We start from the raw sequence: 23646 nt of genomic DNA on the forward strand, positions 1-23646 counted from the left end.
AAATTGCTTTTGAAATGGTAAGTTTATCACTAAAGAATAAAATATAAGAACTTTAACACATCCAACTCTGAGGCTAGAACAAGAAATGACATTCAGAGCTTGATTTGAAAAAAACACTGAGATGAGACATACTGCAAAAGCTTCATTTCTAGCAGCCTTATCTTAATTGCTTCAGTTGACAACTAATTTCAGGTTCTTCAGGGCCCTTTAGAAGTGTATTTAAACAACACAGAGACTGATGTTTGCCAGGTAAAATCTCCTCTCAAGCATCATCTCTTATATTGGTACTAACTCTGTGAATCAGACAATGAATCTGTGCAACTAGAGGTGGTGCTCCTGGGCTGCCCTACAAGTTGATGTTCATGCCTGCACCAAAAGAAACCTGCACCTGTCAACGATGGAAGGAACCATCCCCTGTAGATGGCTCCAGAATAGTATGGGTTTATTTGAGTAACAGTAGCACGTACAGAAAACAAGAAACAGTCAAAAGGTACCTCTGTGGCTAACAGTATGTCTGTAATGAAGGTTTTCTATAAAACTTTCTATCAAGATCAATCTAAACTAGAAAGTAATCCAAACCTGAATATGACTGTGTTTATAAATACAGAGAAAATAAGCTCTTCACCTTTTATTTCCAGCATTAAAAATAAGTAGGAATAGGTAGTTAACCTTCCAACAGACCTCAACCTTATCTCTCTTCTCAGACAGGCCACTGACTACTTATCTGAGCACTCACAACCATCTGCCTGGTATCCTAGCCAAAGAGTTGGACAACAGCCTTGATCTTATTGACATTCAGGACTCAGGTCTGGTACCTTCTGAATTACAGAAATGCTGATGCACTCAGGCTGAAAATGTGGGGGAAGCTAAGGAACTGCACTTCTGAATCAATATAGTAAACTATAATGCTTTTTATTAGCAGAAGTCCCCAAGATTTCGGTGAGCCCTGATTTAGGCCCTAATTATTTCCTTCTCGTATTGTTAGAATCAAGAATTTAAGCTGAATACTTTTTGCATTGCAACTGAGCATGCAATTAATTTTCCACGAATAGTCATGCCTAGTTTTTAGACTTCATTCATTACTTTTGAATAATACAGTAAACTGAAGTCACTAAGTGATAAGCACTCAAACTGAGAGGTTTAGCCAAGTGATTTCATCATCCATAAATGACCTTCTTGAATGCACTGTAAAATACAACAAAATGAGCATTTACAATTCATACTATACTGCACTATGTAACTCCTCAGTGTGGTTTTGCATGTACATTCTTCTTTAGCTGTATTTCCTTATCTGAAAGTAGCAAAACTGAAAAGTTGAAAATAAAAGCCTGAAAAAAAGAACCATAGCTGATCACACTGTCAATGAGGTCATGCAAAAAGGAGTCATTCAAAAATGGAAAAAACTGAAAACAGAAGAAAAATGAAAGAAAAAGTGAACACAGAAAAGGCTTTGAAAAAAGTTGATACAAACAATTCTAAAGTATTTCTTACCTTCTTCAGTCATTGTGTCATAATATTTTAGGTTTCCATATGATCCAAGCTCTACAACATCACAGTAAAAGACACAAAGATAAGGAACCAGCAGACATTCAAGAAATGTACATGTTTCTGCACGTGCTTCATAAACTTCAACAGTGATTAATGCAAAAAATTCTGCAGGACAATGACACATAGATTACAGAAATGGAAGTGCCTTTCCACCCCCCTGAAATTTTACAAGTCACTGATTTTAAAAGAGCAACTTGCTAGAGGGTGTTGTAGAAGAAGCACAGAAATGTAGAACTCAGCCTTGTCAAGGTGATTTCCAATTTGGTGTCCCTATATTTGGGAGTACATATTAAACCTTGACAGGACTTGATCAGCAGGAGCTTTGGAAACTAAGCTATTAAACAGGTCACAGGTCATACATACAAATACTTACATGTCCAAAACACATAAAAACATAATGTCAGGAACTGTGCGTAATACGATCTCACACACATTATTCTGACTCGATGGCTTGTTACAGAAGGATTGCTTCACTTGAAAACACTTGTCACTTATGAAGTCAGAAAAGACGTATTTACTCACTTTCCTGGAGATTATGAGACCTAAATTCATTAAATCATTAACTAGATCTTAATAAAATGAATTATTACAGACCGTCAGGGCAGAGCAAATTCAGAGATCTCTAGATCTTTAGGGCTACGTTTATTTTTCTGTGTGATACAATCATTTATTTAAATTTCAGATTTTTCTTTACACCTCATTTCTGTGTGAAAATGTTTTTTTTTTCTTAAAGTTTTGCATACATATAGATTCAACAGTTAGTATTGGTCTCAACTTTCTGCAAAGAGGACAGGAAAAATAAGCACAAGGAAGAATTTTTAAGCAATCTTTTGAAGAATTTACAGCTGATTTCAGTTGCTAATTTCATGTAAAATTTTACAATTTAGATTCTGAACATCTAACCTTTTGATAGAGTGTAATCCTACAAAATGGATACTAAACGGCTTGATAGTGATGTTTTCTTTGGAAATGCTCTCTCTTCATGCTTGGGAAACTGCTTAAGAAATTAACTACAAAATGCTGGCCATTTATTTTGCTTTAAGTTGATGTATTTCATGATCTCCCACTATTTTTCCACATAAGTGAATTCACCAAAGGTCTGGCCATTAGTTCTTAACTGTAAAATAATGTGATGATACATAAGGCTGATGTTTCCAAAGACTCTAATTTTTAATCTATTCTTGGATACCTAAATTTTTGCAAAAGAACATTTAATTCAATGCAAAGACAGAAGCTGTGTCACTGGATAATACAGTGTTACATTTTTAAATGAATTCTGATTGACTGCAAAGATTGCTTCACAGGCACACTTTAATAAAACCAATTACAAATACTGGCATACTCCTGCTTGTACAATGCTGTCTGTTATCTACACATAAGTATAACCATTGAATTTACTTTAAGTCTCTGTTATGGCAAGAAACCATGTCATTAAATGAATAATTTAACATCCTGTTTTATAATAGTATGCAATACATATTTTGTTTTGTAAGGCTGTTCTTACTCTTGAAATATAATCTTTGTAATTACATTTGCATAAAGGAATCAGTTCTCCAGTCATTCTGATTTTAGCCCTAAAGATTGGAGTTTTTTACCCTTGGAGTGCTCCCAGTATCTTCAACATGCACTTCCCTACATGGAGCATTTGGGACCATTTAATCGAGGCTCTGCATCCACTGACTGCACTTCTGTTTAAACTTATTTTCATTGATCTCTGCCCTGTAACTTCTGTGGTCAGGTTTGCTAAGACCTGGGGTAAGATGTCCGCTGGGGGAGAATGAGAGTGGAAGACAGATGCCAAAAGGAGCCCAAGAGCAATCAGAGAAATGGGAGTACGTGCAGGAGACAACACTGCCAGAGGGGGACTGCAGAAACTCACGGAGAAATGAAGAGTAAGGATGCAGGTGAGGAAGGACAAAGTTGAGAAGAAGGTTGTACCATGGCAACAAACTGAAGAACAAACAATGATAATGTGAGGCCTCTGATTTCATGGCTGAAGCAGAAGAGGTTTCAGAGGATGGTGACAATAATAGTGAATTATGCTACACTTTCAGAAGGAATAAAAGCAGCAGCAGAAGGGCAGGGCACCTGACATACTGGCAATCTGGTTTAGATCTGTTTGCTTTCCATCTCAATTGAGAAATACAAGACAAATAGGAAAGTAAAACAGACACTCTGACGTTACAAAAACAGAGAAAAGGAACAGAGAGACATGAGTGCATAATGCTGACAATAATCACGTTCCAGGCAATACTCAACAAAACAAGGATTAAACTAGGCTAATTCTTGCAGTTAGGAAAATTATTTCCAGGAAAAATCTAATCTCGCTGGTGAGATTATGCTCTTTAGAGCTTTTTAGTCCCATGTGCAGAGAACATTTTATATGATCAACAGTTCACCGGCTGCAATGCACACAGTAATGATGCTGCAAACTGTCAGCTGCATATTTGCATGAATTATTTTCTGGATTTCAAGACTCAACAACAGCAGGCATCTGCCTTTCCAAGTCAGCCTCTAACATACCAGCTTCTGCTATAAAGCAAATTTTGCTTCTGTAATAAGATTCTGTTCAATACAGCTGTAAGTAAGCTTAAACTCAATTGAAGAACTTTAAAAAAAAATATGAAACTTGGGAAAGTTTTCTGCTTTTGAAGTAAACTGATTTTAAATGGTCCTGAAAATCTAAAATACCAGGATAAAAAGTGCATGAAATGATATATTAAAAAAGTCCAACATTATTAAAATTGGAGAAGTCCAGCTTCATGAACATGCTCTGTGGCTCCCACAGGGACAGCACAGCAGACAGACTGGCTGCCATCCAGTACAAGCATCCCCGTTGGCTGCATAAAACAAAAAGGATGCAGGGATGCAGATTAACAGCTGATCCTCGACAGTGACAGAGTCAATGAATTAATTTGTTCCTTTGCATATTTTTACACTGGGAGAGAACAGAGAGTTCCTGGTAATCCTGTCTGACATTCCTGAAGGATTATGACAACAGTTGCCTTATTACCTACTGTTCCCTACCTCATACAGTACAACTTCTGCAGTGGTTCTACTGTAGTTGCCATTAAATATCAAAGTAAACAGAAGAATATCGTTACACAGTGGTACCACACTGATAGCAGCTTCAAACAAGATACCTAATTATGTTATTTTCAATGCTCATAAATACCATGGTGGTGAAATACTTATTTATGCTATTGTACTGCAGTGCTGCAGGCTCCCACAGAAGGAAAGCTAGTATTTCCAGAGCTCTCTGATCTCCAGCCACAAAAATCTCAGATATTTCAGGTGTCCCTAGTTGCATCTGAAATTAGCCCAGCCTAGAGATTCTCTGAGTACTCAGAGGACACACAGCTACTCTAAAGATAGCAACCTATAGGTGAGTAACTCTTCATGAAAATATGTGAACTCAGATTCTCAGCACAAAGTGATGCATTATGAGTTTCTTAACCAAGCATAAGAATTACACTTCCCATAAAAATACACATTTGCATAAAAATTCATTTCATGCTTCTTCAAGGTAATTACAATGATTCAAAATTGACATTTCCTTTATTCTAAATAGAAGTGCTAAAGTGAAAGCACTGATGATAATCCTTTCAGTGTTTAGTGCAGCTTCTCTGTTGTGTCTGACTTTTCAAATTATGAAGGCATTCAGGCTTAATACTTGATATCAGCGGCAACTTTGTCTAAACGGAATTGTTAGGCTTCAGGAACAAACATATGAAAAGCACAGATTTTTTTGTTTGATTCAAACACAAACTCATAAATTCAGTAGGCTGAATACAGAGTACAGAGGGGAAGTGAAATGAGAGATAAGGGCTCAAAACTGATAATAACATCAAGAATGTGCTTGTGGTCAAGAACTGCAACTTAAAAGCAAGCAAATGATTATTTAAGATGTTGTGAACATGAAGCCTAACCAAATATTGGAGACAGAAGTAAATTTTTGTGCAAGAGTTGCACACTTGGCTCTGAAAGTGAGTCAGCATGTTCCTGAGAGCTCAGCTGAGGATGCAGCAAGGACTTCAGATTGGTCATCCATTCTTATTCTTCTGCGTTCCACTGTGTACAAATGGGCATGTAGAAAAGGCAAATTGTATATGAAATCAATATGTCACTAGTTGGACCAGGCCAGATTTTCTTCTTTTACACTCAAAATCTACTCATTAGGCTAAAGGGATTATGTCTGCTCAAACAAATAAACAAACCCCATAAAGATTTGCTCATTTCTTTCACCAAGACTTAAACCTCATGTGGGATTGTCTTCTCTTTCTGAGTGGGACAAAATGGGTAAGAAAGAAAACCACAGAACCAGGGTCCCAGTAAGAAAGACTACAGAGGATCCATGACTAGTGACTTTCAGCTCTGCACTTTCTGAATATTACAGACTGATGAGCTTAATGGACTACAAGAAGATGGTTTTATTTAATTTCATATTTTCAAAGCAATTTTAAGGATATCTTTGCCTGCTTTCTTGTTTTTTGTTAAGTCTTTTGCATTTATCATAAGGATCTTTTCCTTAGTTACACTATGGATGTATTTTTTGTGAACAGACATCTTAGGAATTCCTTAGTTTAAGGATTTAAACTTTCTGTAAACCCTTTAAAACTCTCTGATAAGAATGATGATTTGTACTTACTATTGTCATGTTTTACAGCACCTTCTTTTATTACATTTTTTTTTTTCCAAAGAAAGCTGAGGAGTTAGGCCAGAGGGCTTAGAGAAATTCATGTTATTATCAAGGAGGAGGTTGTCTTTTCCTGACCTTTTCTGTTGCTTTTTCTAGCTGACATAGTCTTGAAAATTCAATCTAGAAAACTCAATTAGATAACCAGAGTGCTAGCCCTAAACATAAAAAGGCCACTTCTGAAGTTTTGCTAAATGCATTGCAGTGGCTATGCAACCTAAATTTAAGCAAACATTTAATTTTTTTTCACCAGTGATGTCAGACCAGGAACAAAGGACTCCTGATGCTAGAAGCATGTGAAGCATGTGTCTCCCATCTTCTATCTACTATACAAACCTCTTAACTTGCTTATTGACTACTTTTATCCTATGTAGGACAGACTGGAACTGCTGTAGGAGTTAGTATGTATTGTCACCGCAGTATGCAGAGTAGAGAAAGCAGATGTTATAAAAGGTTAAAAAAAAATGTCATAAAAAAAAAAAAAGTCATACTGCCTCCAGGTAACCCAAGCTATGCCATTTATAATTCAGTGCTGTAGCCTACATTTTCACTTGCAGACTTTCAAACTGGAAGTTCTTGCAAAAATGGAGGCCTTGTGTTCAGATGGTGTAGTTTAAAATGTAAATGGATCTCTTCAGGATCTGAGTAATACAGTAAATAATGCTAATTACACACATTTTAGAATTATATCTATAGTTGTTTTATTAAGCAAATAAATATTTTAAATGAAGATCATAAGGCAAAATCTTACTTTAATACTTCCGGCTGATATTCAGTTTCTTGAAGAGCAGTCAGCACATTGGGTAATAACAAAATAATGTAACACTGGCTCAGGCCTCTATAAAGAAATGTGATCAACTTTCATCTTCTCTGCTGATTATGAGCCTCTTTTTCTGTTTTTTCTCCTTACATGTCCTTACCTTGTTTTTTACTGTAGGTGATTTTGCCCTGAAAATAATCTTATTAAAGATGTCTGTTTTTATTACAATTAGTTTACTGCAATTGTACGTAATTGCAGTGTGAGTAGAAACATAAATAAAAATGTATACGATCTTATCAGTAGAGCTCTGGGCAGTTTCAAAGCACGGCCAAAAGAAAAATCTGTTACTTTGCTCCTAGTGCACCACTTAAAACGAAGGCTGAAATCCCACAGCTCTTACACACCATACTATCCAGCAGATCTTATGGTGCCAAAAGGAATTGGTCAAAGGATCAAAGGAGCTTTGACTGATTGAAGTTAAATGAGAAAATATTTTTGAAGACGTGATCAGTGGCTTCTTATTAACACTTTAAAGTAACAGAATGTTATTTCAATGACTACTGTGTGTCAGAACATGCTTCTGATGCTTCTGGGTGATAATTTTTTTTTAAATTCAAGAAAGGCATCAGGTGGCTTGTTCCTGATGGATTTGTTTCCCTTCCCATCTTCTTTCATTCATGTATTGTCTTTGTGGCACCCACCAACAAACTCATTGAAAACAGGTGCCACACTTTCTGGAGAGCACAGTAATTATCTAAGGACAACCACTATACCGACAGCTGCCCCTGCCTGGGGCAAATATAACCCCACAGTATTACCTTTCAAAGAATTTTCAGATATTAATTCAAATACAATTCTAAAATGTAGACATGAAGACTTGCTCATGAAGACAAATGATGTTGGGAGCTTTAACACTGATGCAGAAGGTGAGAGGGTTTTACCTCTTGTCTTTGAGACCTGGCAATGTGGCATGTTGGACACATTTGAGTCCAGCTGCAATGAATTGCTCTTCTGGTTTTTAGGATTTCTGAGGAGAATAAGGCAAGGGCAATGCATGCTCCTCTCATAGTCTCGTTAAAAAATCCATTTTTTGTTGTTGTTATTATTGAGGATAAAGTAATCGGCCATAAGCAAACTGAAGTAAAGGAAAACTTCCACCTTCCCACTCAAGAGAAACTCCCTTTAATCTATTATTACTCCCTGATCTATACAGGCTTATAAATTATTCATGTTCTTTGTTGTCAATATTTTTAACAAGCAAATTCAGATTTAGGAAGAAACTTAAAATGAAGCTAATGCTATTAAGCATGGAATTGCATAGACAGGACAGCTGTACCCTGCTCTGGGATAATGCCCGTACTTAAATATTCATGCCTTCTTTTCACGCTCTGTAGGGACTCCCATGAAGAATATGCTTTCTGAAGAACAGAGCCTCACTGGAAAATATCATGGGATGTGAGACAAGAATATTGCCTGCAGCAAGCAGCTTGAGTAGGTTCTGGTTAAAAGAATAAAACATGACATATAGAAATAAATTGTTGAGAAAACTAACATTTACCACAAAACAAGGCATACATTTCAAATATTCAAAAATAAATCATAAAAGGCACCAGAAAACTTCCATTACTCAGACTTTTCTACCTACACCGAAGAATGCAGATTTTAAATGTGACCTGTGCACCTCATGCCAGAAATTCAGGATGTTTAATAGAGCTTTTACCATTGTGGGAATAGTAACTTAATAGATGCAGGGAAAACAGAGCTATTAGAAAGGAAAGACATGCTCATCTAAAGTAAAAACTTGCGATTTCCTAAGGGGAACAGCTACTTCCCTCTCAACATTCTGACAATTAAGAAGTCTATCTAAGATACCATACATAACATCTCTGTTTATTCACATAGACCTGCCCTTAGCTATCCATAATTCATGCTTTTTTACCTATGCTGTTACTTGTACTGGCAGCATGGGGAGTTCTACCCACAGCTTTTGAAATCAGTTTGCTGCTGGATCTATCTGTAAAAATACTAATCTAATCTACATTTACCGTGTAATCTCATCATCATGTACCTAAATTTCTGTGGTCTCTGTCATTGCTGAGAAGTAGAGGAAATGGAAAGAAGGCCTCAATAGAGAGAGATGTTTCTTATCACTAATGGCTGCACTGAGAATGATACTACTGAAAACCAAGCTAGTAATACGTGATTGCAGGAAAGAAGATTCACATTATACTGTGCTGCATTTGTTTGAGCACCACAGCAGTCTGAGGGAGGTAATTTTTCCCCTCTACTCAGCACTGATGAGGCACATCTGCATGTTGGGTCCCAACCTGGGCTCCCCAGTGCAAGAGGGTCAGTAGAGTGAATCTGGTACTTGTCTACAAAGATGATGATGTACTTAGCTGCTTAGCCAGGAGGAGGCAAGGCTCAGAGATCTTATCCATGTACCTAGGTAGGGAAGGAAGAGAGAGGGAATCAGAGTCTTCTTGGAAGAACCCACTGATAGGGAAAGAGATAAGGGGCAGGAATTAAAAATGCAAGAATTCCACACAAGGTTTGATGTTGGTCAAACATCACACCGCTTAACCTAGAATGAATATGGGGCATCCACCTGTGGAGACAGTCCTTGACAGGACTCATTCCTGGCCAATCTGCTCTGGGCAATCCTGTCTGAGCCAAAAATGGCTTAGGTGAATTAAAGACCTTCCCCCTAACCAAAATGAAATTAAAAAAAAGATTTTTGTGAAAGGTAGCTGCACAAAGGGCATTAGTATCTGCCTTTGTAAGACATTAAACTCTACTCTGAAGGTGAGCCTCATTGCCCTATACATTGTTTTCCTTTTTTCAAATCAGACTGAGATCCCACAAGATGGAGATAAACTAGATTACAACTAAGAGCTATTAATTTGTGTGGGAGCCTGGCTGGGAGCCCCCATCTTCTTTGGCAGAAATCCCTTGCAAACGCTTCAGCCTTCAGCAGAAGGAAAAGCCAGAAAGCTCATGTTTTCCTCCTCAGAGGACTGTTTTTCTATGGCATGCCAGAACAGGGAGCAAGAACTTTTCCAAGCTGGGTGAGAACAAGTGTGTAAGGAGGATGTTGAGCTCCTTTTGAAGCCCACAGCTATGACTAAAGGACACTCAAGTATGATGAAGAATCTAAAGTAGAGAATCATACATAGTAATTTTTGTTAATTTTTTTCCATATTTGCACTTTATTGTTAGATAAAATGCTGTTGTGGTTTGAAGCCACAATATAATAATTCTTTCATCTTTACCACAGTGCAATGTGGTACTAGGAAGTGCAATGCAGTCCTGCAACACTTACATGCTACAACTGAGACGAGAAGTACTCAGATAACTTCAAGAAGTTAAGAAGAGCCCAAAGGCAGGTGGAAGATGTGCTGCCTGGCCTTTTTTTCATCTGAAGACATAACAAATAAACAGCTTTAGCTGTTAAAGTGGTACCCAGTTGGCCACCAAGAACAGGGGAAGAATTACAGCACAAGGGTTTTGCACAGAGGACAAAACTGGAATTCTACTGGGTGACTAGTCAAGAGAAAAGTTACTCAACATTTGACAACTGTCTTTGGGTTTATGTGACATTTTTCATCATGTCTTATAAAAGAACACAGATATAAGCAGCAAATTAAGCAAAATAGCTTGAGATGAATGGAAGAGCTGAGAAATTATTAAGATCACTATTTAGGAACAGAACAGGATATAGAGAGTAATTAGTAATAATTCAGTACTGCGTCAGAAATTTTGATAATCATTTCCTTTATTTTCCTGAGAAGCATGAATTCAGGTTGCTGCTTTTTCTTTGTCGGAGCAGACAGTGACAGTAGTTTGTTTTCCTGCATTCACTGAAGGAAGTGACAGAAATGTCAGATTTATGTAAGAGAAGGTCACTTCTCTCACCAAAAACATGCATCATATTTATGTTTTAAAAAGTAAGATAAACTAGAACTTTTCTGCAGAAGTATATCCTGTAGTTTTCTATTTTGGAACTATGTCTAGAGAAGGGAATATGAGAGAACTGCCAAAGTTATGCATCTATGACTGGGGACTGAGCTGTGGCATAGATTTATATCACACTCATTTTTATACAGAGAATGTCATTTGCACATGAGTTATATCCTTGTCACACGACAGCAAGAGAGTCAGTATCTAGCTAAATCCTCCCTTGCCAAGAACGACATTTTGTTGGCCTGTGGCAGCCTATCAGAAGACTGAAAAGAGGCATGGTAAGCTTGTCACTTGCTAAGGCTGTGCAAGAAAAGCAACACAGCCTCAGGCTGCGGTTGTGTTCTGAATCTCCACTTCACCAGCTATACCTTCCTTTTTTAACAGACCACCTGTGGCAGCTTCCATGGTCCTGATGGTATAGGTCTTTAAAGCAACAGCAATAAGAGCCAGTGGTTCCACAAACGCAGAGAGATCCCAGTCTTCCCCTGACCTCTCTGTGTTGAGCAAGTTGTGTAAGATACAGGCTATAGGGAGACGTAGGGAGATGGTAGGCTTTCTATTCATAGTAGAATAACATGGTAGACACTTTCACAGAAAAATCTTAGAATCATAGAATGGTTTGGGTTGGAAAGACCCTCCAATCTCAGCCCCACTGCTGTGGGCAGAGCTGCCACCCATCAGATCAGGCTGTCCAGAGACCCATCCAACCTGGTCTTGAATGTCTCCAGGGATGAGACACCCTTAGCTTCTTTGGACAGCATGTGACAATTCCTTACCACTCTCCGAAGAAAAGATTCCCTAAGTCCTAAGTCCTCCCTCTTTTAATTTAATCCACAAGAATTCCCAGGTACTACCCTGCAGGGCTGCTCAAAATGAGTTCTTCCCAAAACTGTACAGTAGTCCATGATTTGCCTAACACAAGTGCAACACCTTGCACTTGACCTCACTGAACTTCATTCAGTTCATATGGGTCCACATCTCAAGTTTGTCCAGTCTCCTTTGGATGGCATCCCTTCCTTCTGTCACACCAACTGTACTGGTTATCTTAGTATCACCTGCAAATCTGCTGACTGTGCACTCAATCTCAATATCCAAGTAATTGATAAAGATATTGAAGAGCATTTGTCCCAAGACTAGTACCTTTTGGTATTAGTCTGCACTCTGACATAGAGCCACTGATCACAAAATACTTTCCAGGATTCACATTCATGAAAAATAAAAGCCCTTTTCTATTAAAAAAGAAGTAAACAAACAAAAAACAAAAAACACAAAAGACAGATCTTAGTAAATTCTACCTTTTCATAACCCAAGAATGTCCATCTAAATACCAAGACTTAGACAGAGGTACCACAGGACAAAAAAAAAATAAAAAAAAATAAAAAAAAAATCCACAAATTATAAAGGACTGTTCTGGTTTAAATGTTTGAGTTGTTTGGATTTTGGAATGGGGTCTGATCAACACAGCTGGTTTGATGATGCAGTCCTTATTCATGTGAGTAATGCTGTTATGAATAGTCCAGGTTGCTACTGGGTGAATGAAGGACTGCCAGAGCAGCACTTAAGCAGAAACAAATTTGGCACAGGATTTCCTGGGGATTATTGACTGGCTGGGAGTAGATGATAGCCTGATGCACAGGCAATCATTAATCTTAATCTCCAGGAAATGATCTCTACCAAGGTCATGATATCTGTAACAAGATAAAAGCAAACAAAAATGAATGTCATATGGATATTTATATTTGTAATGAACAATGAGGTCTCAACTATAAAGTTCATATGCAGCAATTGAATAAGCTACACATTCACCTGCCAAAGCAACTGATCTCTTATCTTCTTAGAAGCTTCAAACTGAGACCAAGATTTCAAGAGAAGCCTGTCTTGTCTTAGATTGTTAAATATGCAGCATGTCTGCACATCCACCTGAGTGCAATGTTCTAGACATCTAGTGACTCCCACCAGTCTCAGGTTTATTCATCTCTTATAGGTGTGCTGAACAATTTACAACCTACTGTTGTCCAAGTTTTAATATACTGTCTTTAACAAGACATGCACGAGCCATGGTAAAAGTACACTTGATGGAAACAGGGTGAAGAACAAGTTCACAAGTGTGGAATTTTATATCCTGATCACTGTTCATCTACATCATGTAGAAAGTAAAAACTTCTTACTCATTTAGCTATCTTTTCATATTCTCCAACTTACAATCATTTTCCAGAGGCTCTCAGTTAAAGCGGAGGTTGGTTGTGAAAAAAACAGGTGAATAATTCAGAAGTAAAGAGCATGAATTGTTTTTCTATACTACATCACATGATAGTGTAAAAGAAGTAGGCCAAACTGACCTTAAATAATCATGTCATCTGTTTAAACATTCTATAACACGCTACCACTAGGAGGGCTTAGATGGTACTTCTGCTTTGTCAGCCTTACCAAACCCATAGAAATAAAAATGAAAAAAACATTTTGTCCTTGTGGTTATTAAAGATAAAGTAATAGTTAATTTTATTAATGACTGAAAGAAAAGCTGGATATTCCAGCATCATGGTGACAAAAAATTTAAGCTCTGATGACAACATTAGACCTGGAAGTTGTGAAGGGTGAAACACATTGGTTATAGTCTTCACAAAAGCTTTTCTGGAGATTAAATATCTGGTTTGTTCGGATGGACCAGCTGAAGGGCTGCCAGTGTCCACTTGGGAAGTGCTTCAACTAAAGGAAACAGCAAGACACAGGAATGCAATTACTGAGGAAGCCATCTTAATGGAAGAGGGAGAAAGAAAGCAGGTGCAGGTGAGAAAAAATAGCGTGAGGAAAGGAAAGAAAAAAAAAGAAGGGAAGCAAATGGTAGCAAAATGGGGAAAGATAAAGCAAGGAAGAAAGGAGTAATAATGGATGACAGAAGAAATGAGACAGGAAGGGTGACAGGAGAATGCCCAAATGCAGTGATTGCTGGTATGCTTACATACGTCAGTGCTTTGATTTACAACTTCCATATTTCCTTCCTCTGAGAATGGCACTTCAAAATATTTTCACATAATTTGCTGCAAATCCAAAAATACGATCATAACAAGTATTTCAACCACCAATTTAGCCAGGCCCTTGTACAGTGGGATCTCTCACTCCATTCATCATCCAGTATGACATTTGGGACTGTCCAGACCCAGGTACCGAACATTTCACTTGATCTTGCTGAACTTCGTGAAGTTTGCATAGGCCCACCTATCAAGCCTGTCAAGGTTCCTCTGTATGACATCCTTTTCTTCTATCAACAGCAACAGTCAGGTTGGTGTCATCAACAAGCTTGCTGAGTGTGCACTCAGTCCCTCTGTTCATGTCACCAAAAAAAATATTAGCACAAGGCCCAGAGTGGATCCTTGAGTGACATCACTTGCCATCTAGACATTGAGTCATTGACAGCAACTCTTCCGATGCAGCTAATTCCTTATCCACTGAATAGTCCATCCATCAAAACAGTTTCTCACCAATTTAGAGCTGTGTGGAACCATATGAAAGGCTTTAGATGAGTCAAAGTAGATAACAACAGTTACTCTTCACCTGACCACAAGTACTGTCACTCTGTTGTAGAATGCCACCCAGTTAGTCAGGCATTATTTGCCCGGTGTGAAGGTCTGCTGGCTGTCCATAATCACCTCCTTGACCATCAACTTGACAGTTTCTTGAAGGATCTCTGCCATGATTCTAACAGGCACAGAGGTCAGCTGACACCTGACTGTGAGTCTTCTTAACCCACTGCAGAGCTGAATATTTTGAAAGCCAAGCCTCCCCACAAAAGTGCTGCCTCAGAGAGTGTTTATGACCATCAAATGTGGCAGAATACAATGTTATATATATCATACATATATGATATATATATCAGAACGTATTAGTAAAAAATAAAACCAAAGCTGCAAATGCAAAAGTATTCACTGAATTGCACTCTGGGCAATTAAAACTAAAGTTTTAATGTTGTGCAGATGATGGATATTAGAAAGTTTAGTTCCTTTGATGTAATACCATATTATATGTCTGCACCCCATTTTCCATGCTTCCGTACTTCCTGGACATTTCCTGATAACTGTACATAAAAACACTGTATCTACTGTAAATGTCTTTTTTTTTTTTTTGCTTTTGTAAATTCAAACTCAGCATGTCACTTTTGGTGAAACATTAGTGTTTCATATCAGTGACTTGTACTCATATAAGGAATTTGTGCTGTGACAAAGGAGGAAGACTCTGTGCTTTGTGTAGTACAACACTGCTAGAGGGGAAAGGCACTGGATGAAAATCTGAATGCTAAACAACCTATTTTTAGAGAAACAAGTGAAATAAGCTTGAGCAGTGGAGAAATACATATTAGTTGAGAGCTGATCTTAATTGTAGAACCTCCAATGAGCCCAAATTGAACTCCAGTAAGTATTTCTAGTTTTCAGCCCAGGTCTTCAGTCTGTCTCTTTTAAAGGGTTTTTTCCCAGCCCACTTCTCTTCTACCTTTTGGAAGTGATTTGATGATTTCTATTCATCATTTCTGTTAGCACTTAGCACTACTTAACACATCTGGCATATCTTCAACCCAGGACCATTGCTTTCAGGGAAAAAGAGGAGTGAGAGCGCTTGTCAGAATCTTTTTTCTTTTGCATGTTCCAGGTGGAAGTCTGTTCTTCTAGAAGAAAAAAAATCTTGACTAACACGTGGGTAAAGATGAGACTTGAAAGTCTGCAGTTTGAAAACCAACTCACCTGCTACAGTGATGGAAATAAAGGAAGCAAAATGTTTACCTACAATAAATTACACAGTTCTTTTTCAGTATTTATGAGAATAGGCAGAGCATAGTCTGTTGATGGCTCCATTCTAACAGGCGACAGGCTTTGGCAGTGAATAGTATAGCACTAACCATAGCAAAAACATGTACTCCACTTTCCTGTGGCAGTGGATCATGATCAGAGTAGAAATAACTGTGTAGAGAAGGCAAGAGCTAAAACTGCCCTTGTGTTGACAGTGTGAACATCAGCTTCATCTTTTGAAGAGGGAAATGGAAAAGTAGATTTGCCTTGTCCAGGACATGAAGAGCAACTTAAAAAGCTGTGTGCAGTGTTGAAATGAGAAACATAAATGGAACTTAAATGAAAGAAAATGCTACATGTACCTTATGATTGGCAATATTTTGAATTTATAACTGTCAGTAATGTGTCTCTTTAGTCCCTCACACAATTTCTGCAATTGCTATTTCTCAAGACAGTTATTACTCCAGCAACAAGTGTTATAGACACATATACACTTAAGGCATGTCTGGCCTTGAATTATTTTGGATGTCTACCGAATATGGAGATACAAGTCACCCCTAAACTGCAAAGCAATTATGGTTTTCCTGACACCTATTCAGACCAAAGCAATCATGGTTTTCCTGCTAGCTTCTCACAGAACAAAAAGTATACCAAACTTGGATAAAGAAGCAAACCGACAACACTTGTGTTACTCTGAGGGATGTTTGGTACATTTTCTCTAATCTCAGCATTAATCCACCCAAAGTCAGACCAGTAGAGGCTTAACCCTTTCTATAATTCCATGACAAATTACTCACTGGTTTGGTATTTTTCTTTTTTCTTTTTTCTTTTCTTTTTTTTTTTTTTTCTTTCCTTTTTTTATTTTAACCTGATGTAATAAAATTAAGACTAGGAAAGAAACAAAAACAAACAAAAAACTCTACAGAAGTACAAGATGATTGAAGGTTTATAACTTTAAAGTTGCTGCTGAAAACAAAGGTGGAGGAAAACAGTTATAGTACATATCAATCAAGAGATCAGTTTTAGTTACCACTGCTATGAACAAATTTCCCAAGTTGCTTGTTTTGGTGGGAGTAAGCACATCATGCCATTCAAATGCAAAACTCTCAGAAAATTTATACACACTCAGAAAACATGTAGAAAATAGCTTAACAAGGAGAAAAAAAGGAAAATTAATAGGCATACCTTCTGCAAGTGGGTCAAGTGTGTGAATCATGAGCTGGAAGATGCTGTTCCTCATCAGACTGTTGTGGAGAGATGCAGAGCTTCCTCCCCGCTGGAGCCGTGGCTTGGTCTAAGTTGAGAAATAAGGTACAGAAGTTAGGTTTTGTTTGTTCTTTGTCTAGAAGTTGGCCTGAAACACTATGGATTGATCTCACACCTTGCTGTACAGTGAAACATTTTCAAACATAATCTATAGCATATTATACTATACCACAGACTCTTTTAAACACTGTTATATGTATAGCCAATTTCTCTGGAGGACATAGTTCACCAAATCAAGTACTAGTCTCACAAGGCTTAGGAAAAGAGCAGTGAAAAAGAATCCTTTTCTGTGAAGACTCTTAAAATATCAAGAAAATTATAGACTTTTAATGAAATCAGGAAGAATTCATAATCTACATCTCTGCAGAACCTTGTGGTTGAATCTAAAAAGTAAACCTTAATTTTAAATGCCTCTAGCGCATTGCAAATATGCAGTCTTGATACCACTGTTTTGAGTGTAACATCCTAAAGTTCAGTCAAAAGTATGCCTCAGTTTGGTTCAGTTCAGTATATTATGATCACAAAAACAGTTTGCTAGAGTGGTAAGGCAGTGACTGCACCATGCAGACTATATTAAAGCATCTTCTGCATGATTTAAAGGAACTTTTTAACATATTCTGAGGTTCTTCTCCCCAAGCCACTGTCTTATACCAGAAGTGATGTATTTAGCATACCATGCTGACAAACATTGCTTTGTGGAGAGCCATTTCCTCTTTTGGATAAAGACAATAATCAGAGCCAGTGGACTGCTGAATAACAAAGTTCAGAAACCCAATTACAGGAAGAAAAGTCCCCAAACTTGACTGAAATAAGGCTTTGTTTATTTTGTAATAAAAACAGAATATATGCATTAATCTTTGGTATCGTACAAATACTAAATGCAAAATGACAGAAAATAAACAAGGGAATTCACAGTTTTGTCACTGGAAATTAAATTCTACAGTAGCATAGGAGGGGAGAAAGAAAGCCCAGTGATACAAATGTTGATGTGTGCCAAAACAAAGAAATGTTAGCCTTACCACTCTCTTGAGAAATAAATGTTCAGACAACTAATCATTATTGCCTACCGTCAGTGTTTGGTCATCCTTGTCGCCAGCAGTAGGTGACTGCATGAATGGAAGAAAGAACAAAAAGAAGTGTCAGATGGAGCATGCATAAAGTGGAAAGGCAGTACAACAGCACAGACGTCTGATTATCTGAACTCTGTTGTGGTAGGTTGTTGAACCGGTTGAATTAAAGCATCCTAAGGATCAGGTAAATCACAGTCAATTCACAGTGCAGGTCTACAGGAGTCTTTCATTCTTGCTGGCTGCTTGGATAGGAGCTGCCACAGTTTCAAGGCCTGGCACACAGAAGCTGCACTGCCAATGATTGTGTTCATTTCATACAAAATACACAGAGCTGCAAACTCCCAGTGTACCAACCACTATGAGAGAGTAAGGAATAAAAAGCTAAATATGGTAAGAAACTTGAACTGACCAAGGAACTGTTCAATAAAACTTGAAGAAGGAACAGCATTACACTGGTACTTTGCAGGAAGGAACTACATGAGGAAGTGAAGTACTGATCTCTGACTCCCTGAATATAGTCATGTATCCTAAGCTGGTAGCAAGATTTAAGGAGAGGGAACATAGCACACAGTGCTCTGCCATGAAGGCAAAGGAGACAGTGGCTGAATATAAAGGCAGTGATGCTGCCAGGAAAGTGTTGTATCCTGGTGATGATTTGTGACTCCTACATCTCATCCCTCAGATAATAGCAGCAAACCACTGACATATTTGCACTGAAAACACTGGATTTGTAGGCCTGAGTTTTGGCTGTACCTTTAATGAAATTAACACTTGCATTTAATGGGGGCCCAAAACCTTTTTCATGAAGTTTCAGCAATGTACTGTGATAAAGCAATGACATTTTTCTTGTCATTCTGATAAGCTCTATTGAAAAGCCAGCACCTCGGTACATGAATTAAGGAACTCGGTTGTTAAGCACTAATTAAAAAAGGACATAATGCCAAATCCAGCTGTCTCGCTTTCATCCTTATCTGATCATAGCTCCTTCCCCACAAGCTTACATACAAGTCATTTCTTCTGTACCAAGATTCATGGTTGGTGTGTCACACAGAAAACAAATTATGTTGCAACAGTTCTGCGTTACACTTCCCTGTGCAATGAAACTGTTTTTGACACACATGAACTTTAATTGGCAGAATGTGCCTTCTGAGTTAGTGAATTAACCCTGAAGGTTTGTGGAAGACAAGCAATTATGTGCTAATGCTGATAACAGAACAGGTCTCTTCTGCTCCATAATGAGGAAAAGAATAATCTGAACTGAACTTTTTGTGTCAAAGACATTCCACCAGCTGTCAATAATAACTTGGACATGATGAACCAGAGAAAAGGGATTTGTCCTCTGATAAGGGAACTACCTGTCATCTCTGACGTTAGACTGACTTTCTGTGAGAAACAGTGAGAAAAAAATATTTGTTTTATGCATCTAATGACAATAATCATCAGGGAAAAAAGTTTTAATGGAGTGGGAAAAAAAAGGAAAGAGAAAGAAAGTTCAAAATCTGTGCTCTAAAATGTCAACAAAAGAGTTAAGGCATTGTAGGCATTTTTGACTTAATGCACATAAATATAAACAAATACACATACTTCTTCAGAAATAAATGACATGTTTTGCTTGGTCACACTTTGAGGGATCTTCAGAGGAGGGAAACATTTTCTAGCAGTAAAATTCACTGGAAAGCAAAAAGAACCATCCAGGATGTGTGTCTCGTCTCTAAAGGAGAAATATTTGGCCCCATATAACCACAGATCAGTGGTTATACACAAGTAAAGTTTGTGACAATGTGGATGACTGTCAAGAACTGGATATTATTTGGACAAAGGACATTTTGGAGATGGCAGGAAGGCACAAGCATGGGCTGTCTAGGGAAGCTGTGGTGCTCCATCCCTAGAGGTATTCAAGGCCAGGTTAGATGGGGCCCGGGGCAGCCTGAGCTGGTGGGTGGCAGCCCTGCCCATGGCAGGGGGATGGGATTGGGTAGTCTTTAAGGTGTTTTCCAATTCAAATCATTCTGTGATTCTATAACATTTGTTTCTTAATTTTAATAATGAAAGATACAAGAATACATTACTCATATATTTCAGCTTACACCTGAAAAAGGCTGAAGAGCATCCCTTTCTTTAAGTCCAAGAGACACTGAAAATGTTCAGCATTCCTCAAAAATCTCAAGTACACTGGGCCTGAGATGAAGGCATTCCTGAAGAAAGGCTTTCAAGTTACAAGGAACACTGTCACTTGCTGGAAAGGGAACTGGCTGAAGTTGCATGAGTGTATAAAAACTAAATGCTAATTTGTAACACATAATTTAATTTGTATAAGACAATTATGTTGTAAAGAGAAAAGAATAATGAATTACTTTTTGCCAATCTATAAGGGAAATAAACAAAAAGTGAAAAATAAATCTGAAATAATTTAATTCGCTCTCAGAGTACATAATGGGTTACAATACCATGAAGCAGATCTTTTAAATTGTTTTCTTCCACATGATTAGTAATGTAATTGTGTTTGAGCTTAACTTGACAGTCAAGTTACAGCCTAGAAGAAATGTTCAAGACTCAAAAAAACCCAGAGTTTTAAGGCAGAAATTTCTCCACATTTTTAAAAACAGGAATGTAAATAATGTTTGAAATTTCAGTAACACTAAATGCTTATAATGTCTGGGTTATCTCCTGGATTAGTAATAACAACTTAAAAAAGTGTTAACTATTTCATTAAGCAGTGAAAAATTAATGTGTGGTGTTTTTACATGAATTTTTGATGACATTCTTTCTCTATTAGGAGATCAAACTGTTAGCAAATGAAACTGCTCTCACAATAATAGTGAATTTTGTATTTACAAAATGCTATGTAATTTGGTTATCACACACTGCATGGCTAAGTATTTTAAAGTATCATTTTTATCTCAAAGAAAGAAAGCTTTTTCATTTAAGGTCACAGTGAAAAAAACTGGTCCAAGGTTTAATTTTCTTATTCCAAAAGTAGAAAATAAATGTTTTTAATATACTGGATCATACCGTTTTAAAGATACATCTTTGGTGAAGGGAAGTTTGCTCTTAAATCTTGGCATCTACTGCACTTAGGATAAGAAAGAGATGGAAACTGAATGTCATCTGTCCTTTATGTGCATTCCTGATTAAACCAGTAGCAGAAAAAAACTCACAAACTCATGCTACAATTTCTGCAAAATAATCTATTTATTATAGCTATGCAAAATTAAAACAATGCATTCTAGTATGCCATTTTGCAAAAGTATTTGAAACACAACTTTGTGCTATGCTTGTATGAGAATTATAGAAAAATTAATCATGAGACAGTTCACTATTTTCTTGGAGGACTTACCAAAACATTTGTGGGTTCTCCTATATGCCATAGCAGCACAGAGGATTTTGCCCATCCTCCTACTTATGTCAGTGATGATGTCTTCCTCACTCCACTTGTGCTAAGAGCCTTATAACATTTTATTTCAGAAAGAACACACCAAAAAAATTTCTACTTGCTAAGAAAAAAAGATCTTTGGTTTCTTTTCACATACCTCTCTTTCTCATACCTCTTTTTTTGACTGACGTAAGTCTACTACTGACAAATCTGGCATCTTCTTTGCCAGTGCTTTTACCTTCTGACTTCTAAAAAGCTAAATACTATTGCTCAAAAGTGCTACAAATATATTTAATGCACCACAACACTCAAGAGTATTTGACATGACAGTACTCAGTACAGACACCATATTTGACCACTTTTGAGAATATCTTTTCCAAATTGTTGAAATGACTATATATCATCATACAGTGGTGTCACCAAATAAATCGGTTCAAATTTAATAAATATTAGGTAATACTTCTGCAGAAATAAAAGATAATGTCCTACCCACAGCTAGACAGAATGTAGCTCTAAGTAAGATACTATATCAGCTTCAAGGTCCTTGTAATTCTTCACAGTTACTTTAATGGCTGCAAGTATAAGATATTTTTGCTGCTCTTCTAAAAACATCATTTCTTTCCCATGAGTTGTACAATGACCTCGAATTTATGAAAGAAATAGCCTGTGTTACACTTGAGCAAGGGGTTCTTACTCTTGTTAAACAGTCGCTATTTCACAGATCCAATAGACTGTGGCAAATCCTTCTCCTGGTATGGGAAAGCAGGCATTTGACTTCAGATGAACCAGCATCTGTAGGCAGTGTCAAACAACAGCAGGTAAACACATAAACAGATTTCAGTACCCAGCCTACAGTGAGGGTTGACATTTCTTTCCTGTCTGTTAAGTATTTTCCCATGATAATAATTTAAAAGCTATTTTTATTTATCTATTAATTTTAATCAGCTTTTATGGGAATAATGAAAGTCCATGACATGCAGTGGCTGTCAGAGCATGATGCCAAATGCAATATGGTTTCTCTTATTATTGTAGAGTATGGGCTCAAATACAGTTTGGTAAAATAACTCAACCATGCATTACAGTGAAGGACATCTGCTAATCTCTCTTACGTCTGTATCTGGACTCTGCAGTTTTGTACATATCAGTGAGACACTGCTTGACAGTCTCAAAGAAAATTATAGATAGTAGTTTTCTTTGTGCGCACGGGGCTCTCTAACCTTTGCCAGACACTTCTATGGTTTAAGGGTGTCTCTCTCTCTCTTTTTTTTTTTTTTCCTAGGCTGAACTCCAAAGAAATTACATTCATTTCAAAGGCAGACACTAAAGTCAATCTAGTTGACTTAACAGGACTTAACAGGACCTGGACCCTTTTTAAAAATTGCTATTTACAGAGTGCTATAAATGTACCTGAAATAGAGATATTACATATTTTTGGTTAAGATAGGTAAATTCACTAAGTAGAATCAAAAAAAAACCAACCAAATAAACAAAAAAACTCAGATAGATTAAATCTAATGAGCTTTTTGAAGGAAAACAAAATAATGAATAAAGTTATTATTTTATCTAGTTCTCTTACTGAGTAAATCTTTGAGTTTTACCCAATTAGAATCCCCCAGTCCTCTTTCTTACATACATCCCAACACAATTCTATGTTATAAACTCTGTCTTGAAAAAGAGTGCCCAGAGAGGTAGTGAATGCCCCATCCTTGGAGATATTCAAGGTTACACTGGACAGGGCTCTTAGCAGCTTTCCTGAGCTGTAGGTGTCCATACCTGTTTAATGCAGGGCAGTTGGAATAGATGGCCATTAAGGGTTCCTTTCAACTTAAATGAGTCATTCATTTACCATTTAATTTCCAAAAAGAAAAAGAGTTGTATATTGTTGAGTAAGATAAATATGATTCACAAGAGTTGTATCAAAAATTAAATTGAGGTTGTAAGCTTGCTGTTTTTCTTTCAATTAAAATGAAATGTTTATTAACTTAACCTTGAACTTTAATAGAAATTGAGCTGGAGTATCAAACTGAAATACGTGGACACTTTTTCAATGCCTTGTATACTGTGAAAGGTGTAGCATCGAGCAATCCAGAATAGTTGTTGTTATTCAGTTGCCCTTTTTTATGCCATTCTTTCTGTTCATACAATGCATAATGTGCCTTCATATAGTGAATCCTCATAGATGTTCGGCAGAG

The 23646-nt window shown here is 37.2% G+C and overlaps 1 protein-coding gene across 5 annotated transcripts in view; it reads right to left on the reverse strand.

Annotated features, from left to right (window-relative positions):
- SLC24A2 (solute carrier family 24 member 2) overlaps positions 1-23646 on the reverse strand; it is a 100895-nt gene that overhangs the window by 33269 nt on the left and 43980 nt on the right. For 4 of the 5 annotated variants that reach the window (XM_015849065.2, XM_015849067.2, XM_015849066.2 and 1 more), the window contains exons 3-5: positions 18079-18117; positions 16931-17039; positions 1492-1542 (exon numbers count right to left, since the gene is read on the reverse strand). In XM_015849065.2, coding sequence (XP_015704551.1) covers positions 1492-1542; positions 16931-17039; positions 18079-18117 — 199 coding nt within the window. The remainder of the gene's footprint in view (positions 1-1491; positions 1543-16930; positions 17040-18078; positions 18118-23646) is intronic. The other variant, XM_015849069.2, reaches the window with a different exon arrangement.

Source organism: Coturnix japonica, chromosome Z (genome assembly GCF_001577835.2).
Source record: "Coturnix japonica isolate 7356 chromosome Z, Coturnix japonica 2.1, whole genome shotgun sequence".
NCBI classification, from domain to species: domain Eukaryota; kingdom Metazoa; phylum Chordata; class Aves; order Galliformes; family Phasianidae; genus Coturnix; species Coturnix japonica.